The sequence below is a fragment of the Prunus dulcis genome, chromosome 1 (assembly GCF_902201215.1).
Source record: "Prunus dulcis chromosome 1, ALMONDv2, whole genome shotgun sequence".
NCBI lineage: Eukaryota > Viridiplantae > Streptophyta > Magnoliopsida > Rosales > Rosaceae > Prunus > Prunus dulcis.
In genome coordinates, this window is record NC_047650.1 from 1,031,406 (window position 1) to 1,046,023 (window position 14,618).

Consider the following 14,618-nt stretch of genomic DNA (forward strand, 5'->3'; position numbering starts at 1 on the left):
TCCAATGTTGTGAAAAGAAGTAGCATTAAAAAATGTTTAAGTAAATTCGAACAATAAAAATAAAATTTTAATTATGATTTTCAAATTATATGTATTAATCGTGTGGCAATTTTATTTTATTTTTGTCGTAATTGATCAATATTCGTTCAAAATTCTAATAAGAAGCAAACAAACATATAATACAAGAGCCGAAAAGGCCAAATACATGAACCTCACCACAAACATAGTGAATATTAGACTAAAATCAGCCTAATTTAATATAAAAATCTTTCCCGTGTGAGATTAGTAATATAACATTGGTTGCATATCAACTAAGCATTCTCCTAATGAACGGAAAATTTCAAACATTCCTCTATTATTAATTCATTTGAGCGGAAACATCCCTCCGCTATCAAATTGATAAAGAAAAAAGCTTTACAGACCAAATGTAACCATTCCTCTATTATTTTATTTCTTTTTATGTGTTTGGTCGGTGTGGCCATTTCTCTATATTATTGATTGCCAAAAGGAAAAAAACAAAAAAAACAAAGAAAGGAGAGAGACAGAAAAGGACTAGAGACAAACCAACGGATTCCCGCGCTTAATGTAGCGTAGCGTGCAGCAGCAGCAGCAGCAGCAAGTAGCATCTAGATTTTAATCAATTTGGCCACGACATCTAGCTCCTCTTCAACAAGGCTGAGTCTGACAAACTCTATTCTCGTCCTTTGGCCCAATTTCATTATGGCTGCCTTTGCCTGCTTCTAGTTCTAGATGCCTTTAACCACTATTCGAATGTAGAATATGCTATATTTCATTATTCTCTTACAAGCCGGTTTTTAATGACAAATTCTACACATAAACTCTTGACAAGTGGTATACGAGTCTGGTTTCGTAACGCAATTAGGAGCGACCTATAAGCTGAATTAAGAACTCTTGGACACAACCAGTTTTTAGAGAGAAATTCTACCTATGAGCTGAATTAAGAGCCCAAAGGCCAAGCGCAAGGCAAAGAAAGCAAACTAAATAATCTCTAAAAGTCCTACTACCCAAACCACTTATCATGGACTCTACTTCTTTTTATTTCTGAAAAATAATCATGGACTCTATTTTTATATGGACCCAGACTATACTATCACTATGCATCATAGAACTATAGGCCCAATATCTTTACAATTTCCTTTTCGAATAATTAGTTTCTTTGAATATTTATGAACGCTCGATTCATTTTAACTTGTTCGCTTTGTGATACAATTAAAAATGAGATTTTCTATTTAAACCCAATAATTTATAAGAAAATCTCACTATCTTTCCAAACTATCCTTAAATACACCCCAAGTTAAAAAAAAATAAGAAATAAAAGAAATTTTCTATTTAAACCCCACAAGCTATCCTTAGATGAGAAAATACGTTTTGCGCATGAGAACTTTTGTAATGCCTTCAAGAATGTGTATTAACCCAATACACAATAATAAAGAGATCCTTCATCACTCACATAATGCAATTTCAGAAGAAAGGTAAGTTTGTACTTCTTAATTGGGTTTCAAGAGAACACTTTTTGGCTGTGGGATAGCTTTACTGCTACGTGTTAGCAAAACTATGCCAACTTCCCTACTTTATATCCTACTTGTGTATACATTTTTGTTGATCAGAATGTGCATGGTATACAATCTGAATGGACTTCCTTTCGTTTGTTAGGTGGACATCAAACTCTTGTTCCATGGACTCTTTGTATGATATAGAACTCATATCAAGCACTGTACCAATAATTTTGGACAATTCAAAAATGTGGTATCGAGTGGTGGCAACAAGTATGAGTAAGGAGGTAGAGGAGCTGCCATGTGGAAGGAGGAAATCGTGTTGAGCTCAGGGAGAACAGTAATCTGGCAATACGATGTAGAGGAGTTTGTATTTTTCTAAAACTTAATATAAGAGTGGTGGGGTATGTATATAGATGTACTAGGGTTAAGTATTAAGTTGGATGACCTTTTTTGTCTTTTTACACAATAATAAAACTTATAGCTTAATGATTTAAGTATTGGGGTGAACAAAGAGAAATGCGGGGTTTAAATAGAAAATCTCTTTGAGTTGAATTAAGAGCTCTTGGACACCACCAGTTTTTAGAGAGAAATTTTTCCTATGAGCTGAATTAAGAGCTCAAAGGCCAAGCGCAAGGCAGATAAAACAAACTAAATAATCTCTAAAGGCTCGTTTGGTACACCGGATTATTATGGATTGGACTAAATTCTGAGACTGTCTTGGATTAGCTCAGATTGGCTTAAGCTTGATTAAGTATTGACTTACATTTGGTGATACGTCGGACTAAGAAGCTAGATTGTAAAAATAGTGAAGACCTATGTTTGGTGCTGTATCGGATTAAAACAATTATTTAAATATTTAAAATTATTAGGGATTTTGCCCTAAAACTAAGTAAATGCTACAAAGAAACCAACGAAAAATGTAGAATTTATTAAATAAAAAAATTATAATATTTTTAAAAGCTAAAACTATCTATTTCTCATGTCTTTCTTCTTTTTTTCTACTTTTTCTTTTTTCTTCCTTTTTCCCTCTTTTTATTTTTCTTCTTCCTTCCCAGGCCCCCTTTCTTTTTTGTTTTTTCTCTCTTCCTCCCAATCTCAATCTCTGGTTCTCTTTTTTTTTTTTCTCTCCAATATTATCATCATTTTCTCTATCTTATTTCCCTTTAAAGTCACAGATTTTCAACGTCTTTGAAGTCACAAATTTCCATCTGAGTTCATCCATCAGCAAATCAATAGATAATCATAACCATCCGGGGTTTGAGATCCTACCATGAGATTCAAAGCTACCCAGGGACGGACCCACTGTGAGGTCAATGGGGTCAAACGACCCTATGGACTCCATGAAAGTAAGCTACAAGGTCCCCTTTAATGGCTGTGTGACCCTATAAATGGCTGAAGGAGATGGTTGGTCTGAGGGAGAAGAAGATGCAGAGCGCGCTTATGTATTTTTTTATTTTATTTTATAAACATTCTAGCCAAAACAACCGTTTTGGCCCAGCGTTTAATTTTTTTTTTTAACACACTGGCCAAAACGGCGTCGTTTTGGCCCAGCCCAGCGAATTTTTTTAAAAAAAGACATTGCCAAAACGACGTCATTTTGGTCCAAGTCTTTTTAAAAAAAAAAAGAAAGATTCAAAGAGAACTCTCCCAACTTCAGCATCTCCAATCCAAAACCCCCATTCCTAAACCCTCAAACCTAATCCCCAATCTCCACCCCCCCAAACTTTTAACCCTCTCCTTCACCAAACCTTTAAGCCCTAGCCCCAGCTCCTCTAAAAAATTGAACTTTTACACTATGACTCTATGAGATAAGATTTCTGGGTCCGTCCTTGAAGCTATCCTCCACATTATTCAATGGCTCCTGATCATGATCAGGTGGTGGTAGATCACCATGTGAACTATAGAACATTTATGCCGGCACCTACGAGATCATGGGTTGTGAGGCATTCTCCACATGCAAATTATGTTAGTGAAGAGGACTTGTGTGCAAGAAATTACATTCCAAGGCACCGGAATCTGTTGACAGATGATCATCGGGATTGGAGATCAGGGAGCAGTTTGAGCTTGGGAATTGGCAGGCCATCGCATTATTTAGAGGGTTCAATTTGATTTCATTGAGCCATGGTCGATGGTCGATGATTTTTCAGAGGGTTCAATTGGGTTTGACAGTGGTGGTTGAATTTGGGTTGAATTTGGTTTTGGTTCCACTGGATTTGAATTGGTGGTGGTTGATTCGAATGGGTGGGTTTGAATTGGTGGTGGTTGATTCAAGTGGTTGGGTTTGAATTGGTGGTGGATGGTTTGAGTGACTGGGTTTGATAACTATCTGGTGATTCTGATGGTTCGGCTGGGGATATGGTGGTGACAATTCTAGGTGAAGAAGAAGAAGAAGTTGGTTATCGTCGGACTCGCTTGCTCTGTTTAGCAAGTTCGTTATTTTGCGAGCCATGTTGCAAGCTCGTTATATTGAGTGAGCGAGTTAGGCAAATTTGTTACTGTTAGACTATTTAATCTCATTTAAGTTAGTCCCCCTCTTACCAAACATGGGTTTTCAAGTGTTATTTAATCCAATCCAATATAATGAGGGGTACAAAACATGCCCTAAAAGTCCTACTACCCAACCACTTATCATGGTCTATACTTCTTTTTATTTGTGAAAAAGAATCATGGACTCTATTTTTATATGGACCCAGACTATACTATCACTATGCATCATAGAAGTATAGGCCCAATATCTTTACAATTTTCCTTTCCGAATAATTAATTTCTTTGAATATTTATGAACGCTAGATTCATTTTAACTTGTTCGCTTTGTGATACAATTAAAAATTAAGCTAAATCGACTGCTACTAGTTGAATCTGTGTATTATCATTACAAGAATAATTTAGGAGTAAAATTTAATTTATAAGCTATTTAAGTATTATCATAACATAAGAGACAGATAGCAAACTGCAGGCTTAGCTAATTAGTTATAAGTTATGACTTAGCCAACATGACATGATCCATGAATATTTAAATTTATTTAATTGATTTAACTGTTAAGAATCATGGAGGGAAGAAAACAAAACATATTCAAGTCCAAGGTATAATTATAAAAATCTCAATCACGGGGAATCACTGTCCTAGGTTTTGAATCAAAACAAATTGTCTCCCTCTATGTTTGTTGCGTGTCAATCTTTTATTCGAGTTTTTGTTTTTTGGTCTTCGTTTTAATTTTCCACAGACGACTGAAAATAAAGAATAACGATTTATATAAATTGAAAAAGAAAAAGAAGCATACACCCTTGAAGTCAAATTTTGTTGAGAAATGAGACTGAAAATAGTAAAAATGTTAATTTAATGAAATCAAGTAAAAATATCATCTATATTTATGTTAAGATGTCCTTATTGTAAGAAAAATACACATTTTTCTTGAGTCTACTCAACAATACAATTATCGGAATTGTTTGTACTTCGGGTTATTCTTGAAGGAGTATCTTTTCAATTCGAAATTTGTTCAATAATATAAAATGTGCACACACTAAAATATAAATAATCAAATAGCTAAATAAGTTCCGGTTTCGCTAATTTTCTTCGCATAGATAGTTTTAGAAAGAGTTTATAAACTATATAATTCATGAATAAAATGTTCTTATTATGATTGTGTGACCGTTTGTGCGGTAACTGGTAACTGAGAAGTAGAAAATGTATCAGCCCTTGCCTTGGTAATTGGTCATGAATGCTAAGCATCTGTCGGCTTTGCCGGTGACATTGAGGACAATACCTGGATATTTTTTTCACTAAATTTTCATGGCTTGTTGTCAAATATTGCAGGTATTGCGGAGCTTCGAAGAAGACGCTAACATGAAATTCACCACACTGCTGCTAACTCTTACACTGTCGCACACATGAGCTCTGCTCTTGTAGAAAATATAGTTGAGCAAAAGTCCAAACAATAATTTGTTTGAAAAATACAAAAATTTAACCTAATTGAAAGATTGCGTGGATATGCCATGCAAAATGAATGAATTTAGGTTTTCTTCGATTTGTGTCCAAGTATACCAGACACTTTCAATTTTATGTTGCTATCATGTAGTGGCCGGTGGATATTATTCCAAGCCATAAAGATGTGGTTCCAATACATTTTTTCTGATATATGTTGTGGGATTTTTGGACCATTTGGCTCCACTACTGTCTTGCAAGGATTGATCTGGACTGGAGACCAATATACGGGAAACCAAAATATATATGCGTCAACAAATTTGTATGTTTTTCATCTTCATAGTTTTTAAGGAAAGGGGAGTTTCTCACACACACACACACTTTCAAAGTGTCATGCAAATTCAAATTTGAGATCATTGATCTACAAATCAATACTATTTTCCATTGGACTAGACCCGTTAACAAAAATAACTTCTAAATGAATGAAATTAGTTTACCAATTAAGACTGCAAATATTACAAAGCAAATGAAGCCATATCCTATACCTAACCTGTAGAGTCCCATGTGCCTCTTTAGCCTTTGCTTTGGCCGCAGTAGTAGTGTGCTCAATTAATTATATGATGGGCTAGGATTTGGTGTAAATTAATTTGATTTGGTCACAGTTCACAGGTGTACATTTGATTTTGAGCACAGCTAGCTAGATGTTGCATGTACCTAACAATGTTGGGCACAAAGGACTTGCATGGGACCAATTCACTGGCTTTGATATAAAGCACTGTACGCATCCAATTATAATGATACATGCAAATTAATATATATCTTCTACACAAAATAATAATATAATATGAGTGGACGATGAGTATATATACGTGTTATAATTGATATTAGTAAATTGATTATACAATACAACGGTGTTATAATCTAACTCAGAAATGAGCGAGTTACATAAAAGACCGCATATAGGTTGTAACTTGTATGTTAAAGGTTTAAGCAGCTTACCAAACTTAACTAATGCATGGGATCATCTTAATGTATCCTGCCCACCTAATGATGCTATAAGCAACAATATGTTTTGCAGGCTCGCCATTTCAACCTCTTGGGAATAATTCCAAAGAAATTTTGAACCAATTAATTAAGTACTCTCTCTCTCTCTCTCTCTCTCTCTCTCTCGGTGCGCAGTGCAGCTGCTGTGCATATCTATAAAAAATAAATAAATTGTTCATAGTTATTTTCGTTTTGTTGCTTGAAAGGGATGGTATTGTTGATTAAATAATGAGAGCTAGGATTAAAATACTCAAAGAAAAACTTGGTTAAATAACTTAAATTCTTCATAACCACATAGTAAGTACTGACGCTCGATATGTTGACATTCAAAGTAATATAATAAAAAAGATTGAAAATACAAGAATGATGTGGAGTACATAACAAATTTACAATATGCTAGCTAAAGTAAATAGAATCCATATTCAATGTCATTTAAAAAAGGGAAAAAATCACAACATAAATTACATGAAAGTTGCAACAAAATCCAAGGTGATTGATCTTCATAGATTATAACTTTACAAGAGATAAGAGGTGCTTTCCATGCCAATTAGAACAAGCTACTATAAGAAGAGGACAAGGGAGAAAAAGAAAAAAGAAAAGAAAAATCATACTTTGAAGTTCCCAGTCCAGTCGTCACCACACCCACCATTTTCCAACTACAACAAAGTCTTCACAAGATTTTCATGATTTAAATTAAATTTTTCCCAGAAATGAAAAAGTTCCACATTCCCATTTGTTGTTTTTGTACCACAGAACCATAATATCACATTTACAAATTAATGATTTATATACACATAAAAAAGGAAAAGTTATGAAACTTGGTTGGTTGGTCGATGTCTTGCAAGTGGTTGGTTTAACAGGCTAACAGCTCGTGATGAGATAGAAAGACAGGAGGGTGAAAAAGAGAGGGCGTTTTGTCAGGTTTTGTGTTTGGGGTTGAATAGTGAAATCTTGGCCTTGTTGTCTCTAAAAGAGTTGTTGTAGTTGGCAATTAACTTTGTTCTGCTCCTGGTGGACTCTTCAAGGCTCTCTGCTTTCCTCGTCTTCCCTCCACAATAAACAATTATTCCATATCTTTCCCCCATTTTATCAAATATTCATAGCATGTTAAGCTATTAGCATTGGATGAGTCATCTGCTCTCTCTCTCTCTCTCTCTCTCTCTCTCTCTCTCTCTCTCTGTGTATTGAGATAATAGAAACAAGAAACAGCATATGGTGGTGAGGGAAAAAATTTAACAAGGAGAAATAGCTAAAAATAGAACAAGGAATGAATGGCGTTACTGCCCCTGAACAGGATTACTCTGAGTTTGTAGAAGTTGATCCTACTGGAAGATATGGAAGAGTGAGCTCCTGTTCTCATTTCCTTTCCCTGTTTTTCATGCCCTCTTTGCTCTTTTGTGTTCATACAGAATTTTGGGTCTTGTTTTTTTACTTCAAGTTTGCTGCTTTTTGCAGTACAATGAAGTTCTTGGCAAAGGAGCTTCAAAAACAGTGTATGGTTCAGTACCCTTTTCAATTAGTGCACAAGTTTGAATTTTGGTTCAACACCCTTTTCAACTTAGTATACAAGTTTGAATTTTTATTACGGTGGCTGACTGGCTGGGCCTGTTTATGTACAAAAGTATGTATTTTTTTTTTCATGTTATGTGTTGGTCGTTGCAGCTATAGGGCCTTTGATGAGTATGAAGGGATTGAAGTAGCATGGAACCAAGTGAAGCTTTATGACTTCTTGCGGAACCCTGAAGATCTTGAGAGGCTCTACCGTGAAATTCATCTGCTCAAGACCTTAAAGCACAACAATATCATGAAGTTTTACTCTTCTTGGGTTGATGCTGCGAACAGACACATTAACTTTGTTACTGAGATGTTTACTTCTGGTACTCTCAGACAGTAAGTTCCATTTTGCCTTCTTTTCTGGTCTGAGTCTATAAATTTGGTTAATTATTCAATGTGGGTATATTTTGTATTGGCTTCCATGTTTAGGTATAGGCTAAAACACAAGAGAGTTAACATCAGAGCAGTGAAGCACTGGTGTAGGCAGATTTTGAAAGGGCTTCTCTATCTCCATAGCCATGACCCCCCTGTGATCCACAGAGATCTCAAGTGTGACAATATTTTCATCAATGGGAACCAAGGTGAAGTCAAGATTGGTGATCTTGGCCTCGCTGCTGTCCTCCGTAAATCGCATGCTGATCGTTGTGTTGGTAAGTGTTTCAAGCTGCTTAAAAGTCTTTTCAGTGATTAGAATATCTAGAATTGCTTTGAGAATTTGAGGTAATGAATTTTTTGACTGTTCAAGCATATGTCACAGTTTATAACATACTGCTGGATATTTGTTATTCTAATAGCAAACTTGTAATCGGATAGAGTTTTTGCACTTTGAGATAATCTCATCTTTGTTTTGTTTCTCTCTTTCTTTGGTTGTTTTTCCTTGCTCAGGAACGCCAGAGTTCATGGCTCCAGAGGTTTATGAAGAGGAATACAATGAATTAGTTGACATTTATTCCTTTGGGATGTGCATCTTGGAGATGGTTACCTTTGAATATCCATACAGTGAATGCACTCATCCTGCTCAAATCTATAAGAAAGTTATCTCTGTAGGAACTCAAAACTCTCAATTTAATTTTCCAGATTGCTTTTTGTTTCTACCAATTGATTTATGTATTGAATTTTTCATACAGGGGAAAAAACCAGAAGCTCTATACCAAGTAAAGGATCCTGAGGTGCGGCGTTTTGTTGAAAAATGCTTAGTGGCCGTGTCTTGTAGGCTTTCTGCTAGGGAGCTTTTGAAAGACCCTTTTCTCCGGGTTGATGATTATGGATATGATTTAAGGTCAATAGAGTATCCAAGGGATATGTATGAAATAGGGCCCCTCTTAAGACAACCTTACTCTGAACTTCATCACAATAACAGCTCTTTGAGTAATGGGTATGGCCATTGTCTTGGTTATGAAACTGAAAATGATTTGGATTATCATCCGGTTGATTACAGATTGAGTGAAATTGATCTATTTGCTTGTCAAGAGGATGAGCATTTGGGTGATCTTGACCTCTCAATCAAAGGAAGGAGGAAAGAAGATGATGGCATCTTTTTAAGGCTCAGAATTGCAGATAAAGAAGGTGAAAGTTTCAGTCTAATTCCTCAAGTATTCTAAATATCATTTTTGTTATTTCCTGTAAATCCTGAAATGAAACTAAAGGTTCCTTCTCTCTGCAGGCCGCATCCGAAACATCTACTTCCCATTTGATACTGAGACTGACACGGCATTGAGTGTTGCTAGAGAGATGGTCACTGAGCTTGATATCACAGACCAAGATGTGACAAAAATAGCAGAGATGATTGATGGTGAAATTGCTACCTTGGTACCTGGGTGGAAGAGTGGCCGAGGCACAGAACAAAGTCCCCATTGCAATAATGCAAGTTTTTGTCAAAATTGTGCCTCATATGGTTCCATTCTGGATTATGCATCATCAGATAGTCCAGGTGTCAAGAACCTCCAAGTTCTTCAGTGTTCTAAACATGGATCTGCTGCTGTCCATGGCCGTTTCGAAGAGATTACCTACCAAGTTGAAGGGTCAGAACAATGTCTTGCAGATGGTGCACCCAGAACATCAAGCCATTCTAATGGTGTGCCCTATGCTGATATCTGGGCTCAAAGAGATGGACCAGAATCCAGCTCACATTGTTCAAGAGAGATCCATTGTGATGAAAATCATGAAACAATGGATGCAACAAACTTTGGAAAGGAAGAGAGAATTATAACTATGGACAATGAGAGCGACTCCAAAGCAAGAAATTCTTTCTCAGAGGAACTTTCAACCACTTCTGATCAATTAGATGATTACGGGAATGAGCTTCGTCAAGAACTAAGATGGCTCAAAGCAACGTATCAAATACAGTTGAGGGAGATTAGGGACCAACAGCTTGGAGTAAAACCAAAAACTTCAAGCCTAAGTCCAAATTCTGATCACTCGGAGCACAGGGAAAAGAATGGAGCTTTAATGTCCTTGGTTTCACCCTGGCGGACGAAAGAAAACAAAAAACCTTCCTTGAAATCCTTTTCCTCAGGAAAGCATTTCACATATTTTCCAGGGGATGCTGAAAAGAAATATTTGGCAAACGAAAGTCTCCAAAATTGTGAGGCAATTGATGGGGCTTACAGTCCTGAGCAAATGATCACTGCAAAGAGTTTCTACGTAGGAGCGTTGCTTCCACACTCTCTTCACAGGGCAACTTCTCTACCAGTTGATGCTATAGATGTTTAAAGCCTGCAAACTTCTCTAATTCTGTCACCAGGTTTTAAGCCTCACACTCTCAAATAATACTAGCAGCTGCCTCTTTTCACAGATAGGAAAATTGAATGTGATGGATTTTAGTTGTACAATCAGAGAGATGTAATTTACAGTTTGTAGGTTCTGTTCCCCGATGGAAACAATTCAAGGTAAAATTTGGATCAACATGCATTGCTCCCTGACATGAAAGTAACAAGCCAGATTCCTTGAATTTCTGTGTCTCATCTCTCAGAAGGAAGGAGATTTTCTTATGACACTCCTATCCCTATTGGAGATAAGGTTAATGTGATTTATGACGACTGCAGATGACAATGATGTGGTGTATTATAATGATGCTGGCCACTAGAAGGTAGGAAATTACCATTTCAAAATCTACACCCTCACAAGTTCTGTTTTGCCATCTAGGTCTTTACCTTGAGGAATAATAGCTACATTTTCCTTTCTACATTTCTCATTCTGAGCACCTAAAAGTCTATGAACTAACAGGTAACTGCTACAGTTTAGTCTGCGCTTAATGATCTAATTCCTTTTCCCCCACCCCTACCTTCCTTTGCTTTTCCTCCTTCCCATAAGTGAGCCTAAAAAAATACCACTTTAAGGCGTTGTGGGTGGTTCTACCACGGAACAAAAGTAGAATGGTCCCGCTAGCTCCACTAGTTTAGATATCATGGACCTAACTGCGGCGTCATGTGTGAGCAACTTGTCAACTTGAGCTAGATATTTGAGAATGAGATGCCACAAACAACCCAGGCCAAAAGAAAAAAAAAGCCACAACAAACGACATAATGCCTTAATATTGAAGGGGTGTATGCCATATTCAATTACAGAATGTAGCTACTTAATCAGCAGGTGCGCTAGAGCAGTGGAAAGGGATTTGCAGACGAGTAGTATCAAGTTCAAATCACCATAACATCTTGGCAATGTGTGTGAGAAAACTCCCTCCCTTTTTCTAACTTTGGCGGAAACAAAAACCAGCAGATTACATCTTCTTCACTACAAATTTAACGGACAAGGGTGAATTCGTCAACCTAACAAATACAACTGTGATGGCACTAAGTACGAATTTATATTGTGGAAAAATCTCTCACCTTTGGTTTCACAGTTTCACTTTAGTAACTGATGTTTGCATGATTGCTTCGTCCCCGCATGCGGCATGAAAACATTGAAAAGGCTTTTGGTCTTAGAAAAAGTGATTGTATAATCACAATCACACGTAGACAGATTCCCTTATCATCATCACTCTCTTTTGAAAGGGTCTTTACGAAACGAAAACAAACAACCTTCCCATGTTGGGTTAAGTATCTGTCTATCTGAAAATCATGAAAAGTAGTAAAGCTAACTGTACGAAAAAGAAACAGCAACGCATGATCACTAACAACAACAGCACCACCTTACATTGAATATTGTTCAGCTCTTGTCATCCTCCTCCTCAGCTCCCTCCCTAACCTTTAATTTGTCATTGAAGCATCTCCTGGCTTTTCCACCTCAAACAGCTGATCAAGAAAAATGACTTATTGGTTTTGACATGCCATTTGAAACCTCCCTTTTTTTTTTTCTTTCTTTCTTTCCCATCATTTGCTATATACTGTCTCTTACATTGAATATGCATTCAACTTATACCGACTAGGTATTTGTCTAGTGATACTTCTTTTTCTAATATTGGTTTTAAGTTTGAATCGCACTCACTTGTTGATTAAATACGGACTAGATAGTGTAGTGATACTTCTTTTTCCTAATATTGATCTCAAGTTTGAATCGCACTCACTGTTGATGAAAAAAATATATACAAAGAAAAAGGAAGAAAGTGCATGCACCACAGAAGCACTATGTGCACCTTGTCACCTAGCTAGGACCAGCTCTTTTGTCGGTGGTACGATGTTTGCTCAAAATAAGAGTGAAAAAATTAGTACCAATTATGTAGCAAATGGATATTGACTTATAGTGTCCCATGATAAGCCATCAAAGGGATGGACTCCATAATCCAACTCATTGTGATGAAAATCATGAACAATGATGTAACAAACTTTGGAAAGGAATAGAATTATAAAAGCAAAGAAATTCAATCTCAGACAAACTTTCAGCCACTTCTCATCCGTTAGATGCAGGGGCGGAGCCACACATTTCGACCCGAAGTAGTTGTCCTAAACTCCAACATTTAAATTTATAATAAACTTCTGTAAATTTTGGAAAAATAGTGAAAAATCGTATTGTTATTTGTTAGCCTCCCCAACAGATGGGGACTTGGCTCCGCTACTGATTAGATGATTACGAGAATGAGCTTCGTCAAGAACTAACATGGCTCAAAGCAACGTATCAAATGCAACTGAGGGAGTCTCCAACCCAAATTTAGGACCAATAGCTTGGAGTTGAACAAAAAAGCACATGGTTTTTTTTCTTCTTCTTTCTTTAGTGCCTTGGGCTTATTTGACTTCTAACCCAAATGATGAAGTCCAAATCCAAACCGATTGGGCCTTGAATGGCATGAAACCGATTGTGTGTGCGTTTGTTTGCATTAATATTAGTGATCTAATTCGTTCTTTTTATTTTTTCATTAGTAGGGAATGTTGCAACTAGTTGGCAACTCTTTGAATGTATCACTTGATTTTAGGATATAACTGTTTCCACTGGCAATGCATGATCTAATTGAAAGTCTGCGTTTAATTGATCCATGTTAACACTACATGCATGTTTTGAGCTTGTCGCCAAAACTCCTTTCAACTCTTCGGTGCAGTCATTTCAAGTTTGCCAGATTTTGTAGTTTTGGACTCGAATGGCAGGAGTAAAACTTCCATGCAACATGTTTCATACTTTTTTCTACACCTCTCATCCCGTGATAAAAACAAAAGGAACACAAAACATATAATAGGTAAGTTTTTTTTATATATCGGGGCTAATATAGGTTAAAAATTTGAGAAAACCCGAATAAAGTGTAAAAGAATGTAGACGGGCCATGAGTATGAAGTGTAGCGAAGTAGCTGCAATTTCATACTTGTTATTTGAAAAAAAAAAAAAAAATTATATTGAAAGAAAAAAATTAAGGTTAACATAATTCTAATTCAGTCGTATGTATGATTTGGTGCCACAAATTCAAATTTAGAGTTGCATTTGAACTCAACCCTGGATTATTATTATTATTTTTACTTGGAATAGGACTCAATATTAATTGCTAGCTACATAAGGGAAGCCGCAGCAACTGGTAAAATTGGAGTTGGTGGCCTAATCCGATAAAAAAGTCAGCCACCACCAAAAATAGTAATGAAAACGGTGCACTGAGCCTGGTCCCTAATGAGGCCCAAATTCCTTTTCCAAGTATGCATTACAATTACAACAAAGGCATCCAAATTGTACTCAACCCTTTAGTCAAATTCCTAATATATACAAAAAAAATCTGATGAAGTTTCCCGGGATGATTAGGGTTTATTTCTAATTTATAAGAGATCTAAATTTTGAATCATTCTCGTACATCTTAAATTAAAAAAAAAAAGACATAAAAAAAATATTCAGAATGAAATTGCAGATGTGAATTAAGATAGTACGCTGATCTCTTACTCTCAAATTCGATCTCTATCCTCATAAATAAAAGTAATTTAAAATATTAGTGTGTATAAAAAATACATGACCTTGGTTGGTGTTGCCAAGCAATCACCAACAAAAAAAGCATGCTTCTTAGTTATTACCAAAACAAGCCCAGAAATTTGAGAACTTGAGCTCATCTTATCCGAGTCATTTTATGGTGAGAGTGCAATATATAGGTCATAAATGTAGACATTCATATTAGCAACATGATTCATTCACTTAAATTCAATAAAATAATCATGTAACTAATGTAAAGATTCACATAA

The 14,618-nt window shown here is 36.1% G+C and overlaps 1 protein-coding gene across 1 annotated transcript; it reads left to right on the top strand.

Annotated features, from left to right (window-relative positions):
• The first annotated feature begins 7,299 nt into the window (after positions 1 to 7,299).
• Positions 7,300 to 10,960, top strand: LOC117631135 (probable serine/threonine-protein kinase WNK9). Its single transcript, XM_034364110.1, has 7 exons — positions 7,300 to 7,825; positions 7,939 to 7,976; positions 8,146 to 8,373; positions 8,467 to 8,687; positions 8,923 to 9,080; positions 9,165 to 9,603; positions 9,701 to 10,960. The coding sequence occupies exons 1-7, from the start codon at positions 7,751 to 7,753 to the stop codon at positions 10,747 to 10,749; spliced, it is 2,208 nt and encodes a 735-aa protein (XP_034220001.1). The 5' UTR covers positions 7,300 to 7,750; the 3' UTR covers positions 10,750 to 10,960.
• Positions 10,961 to 14,618: the final 3,658 nt, after the last annotated feature.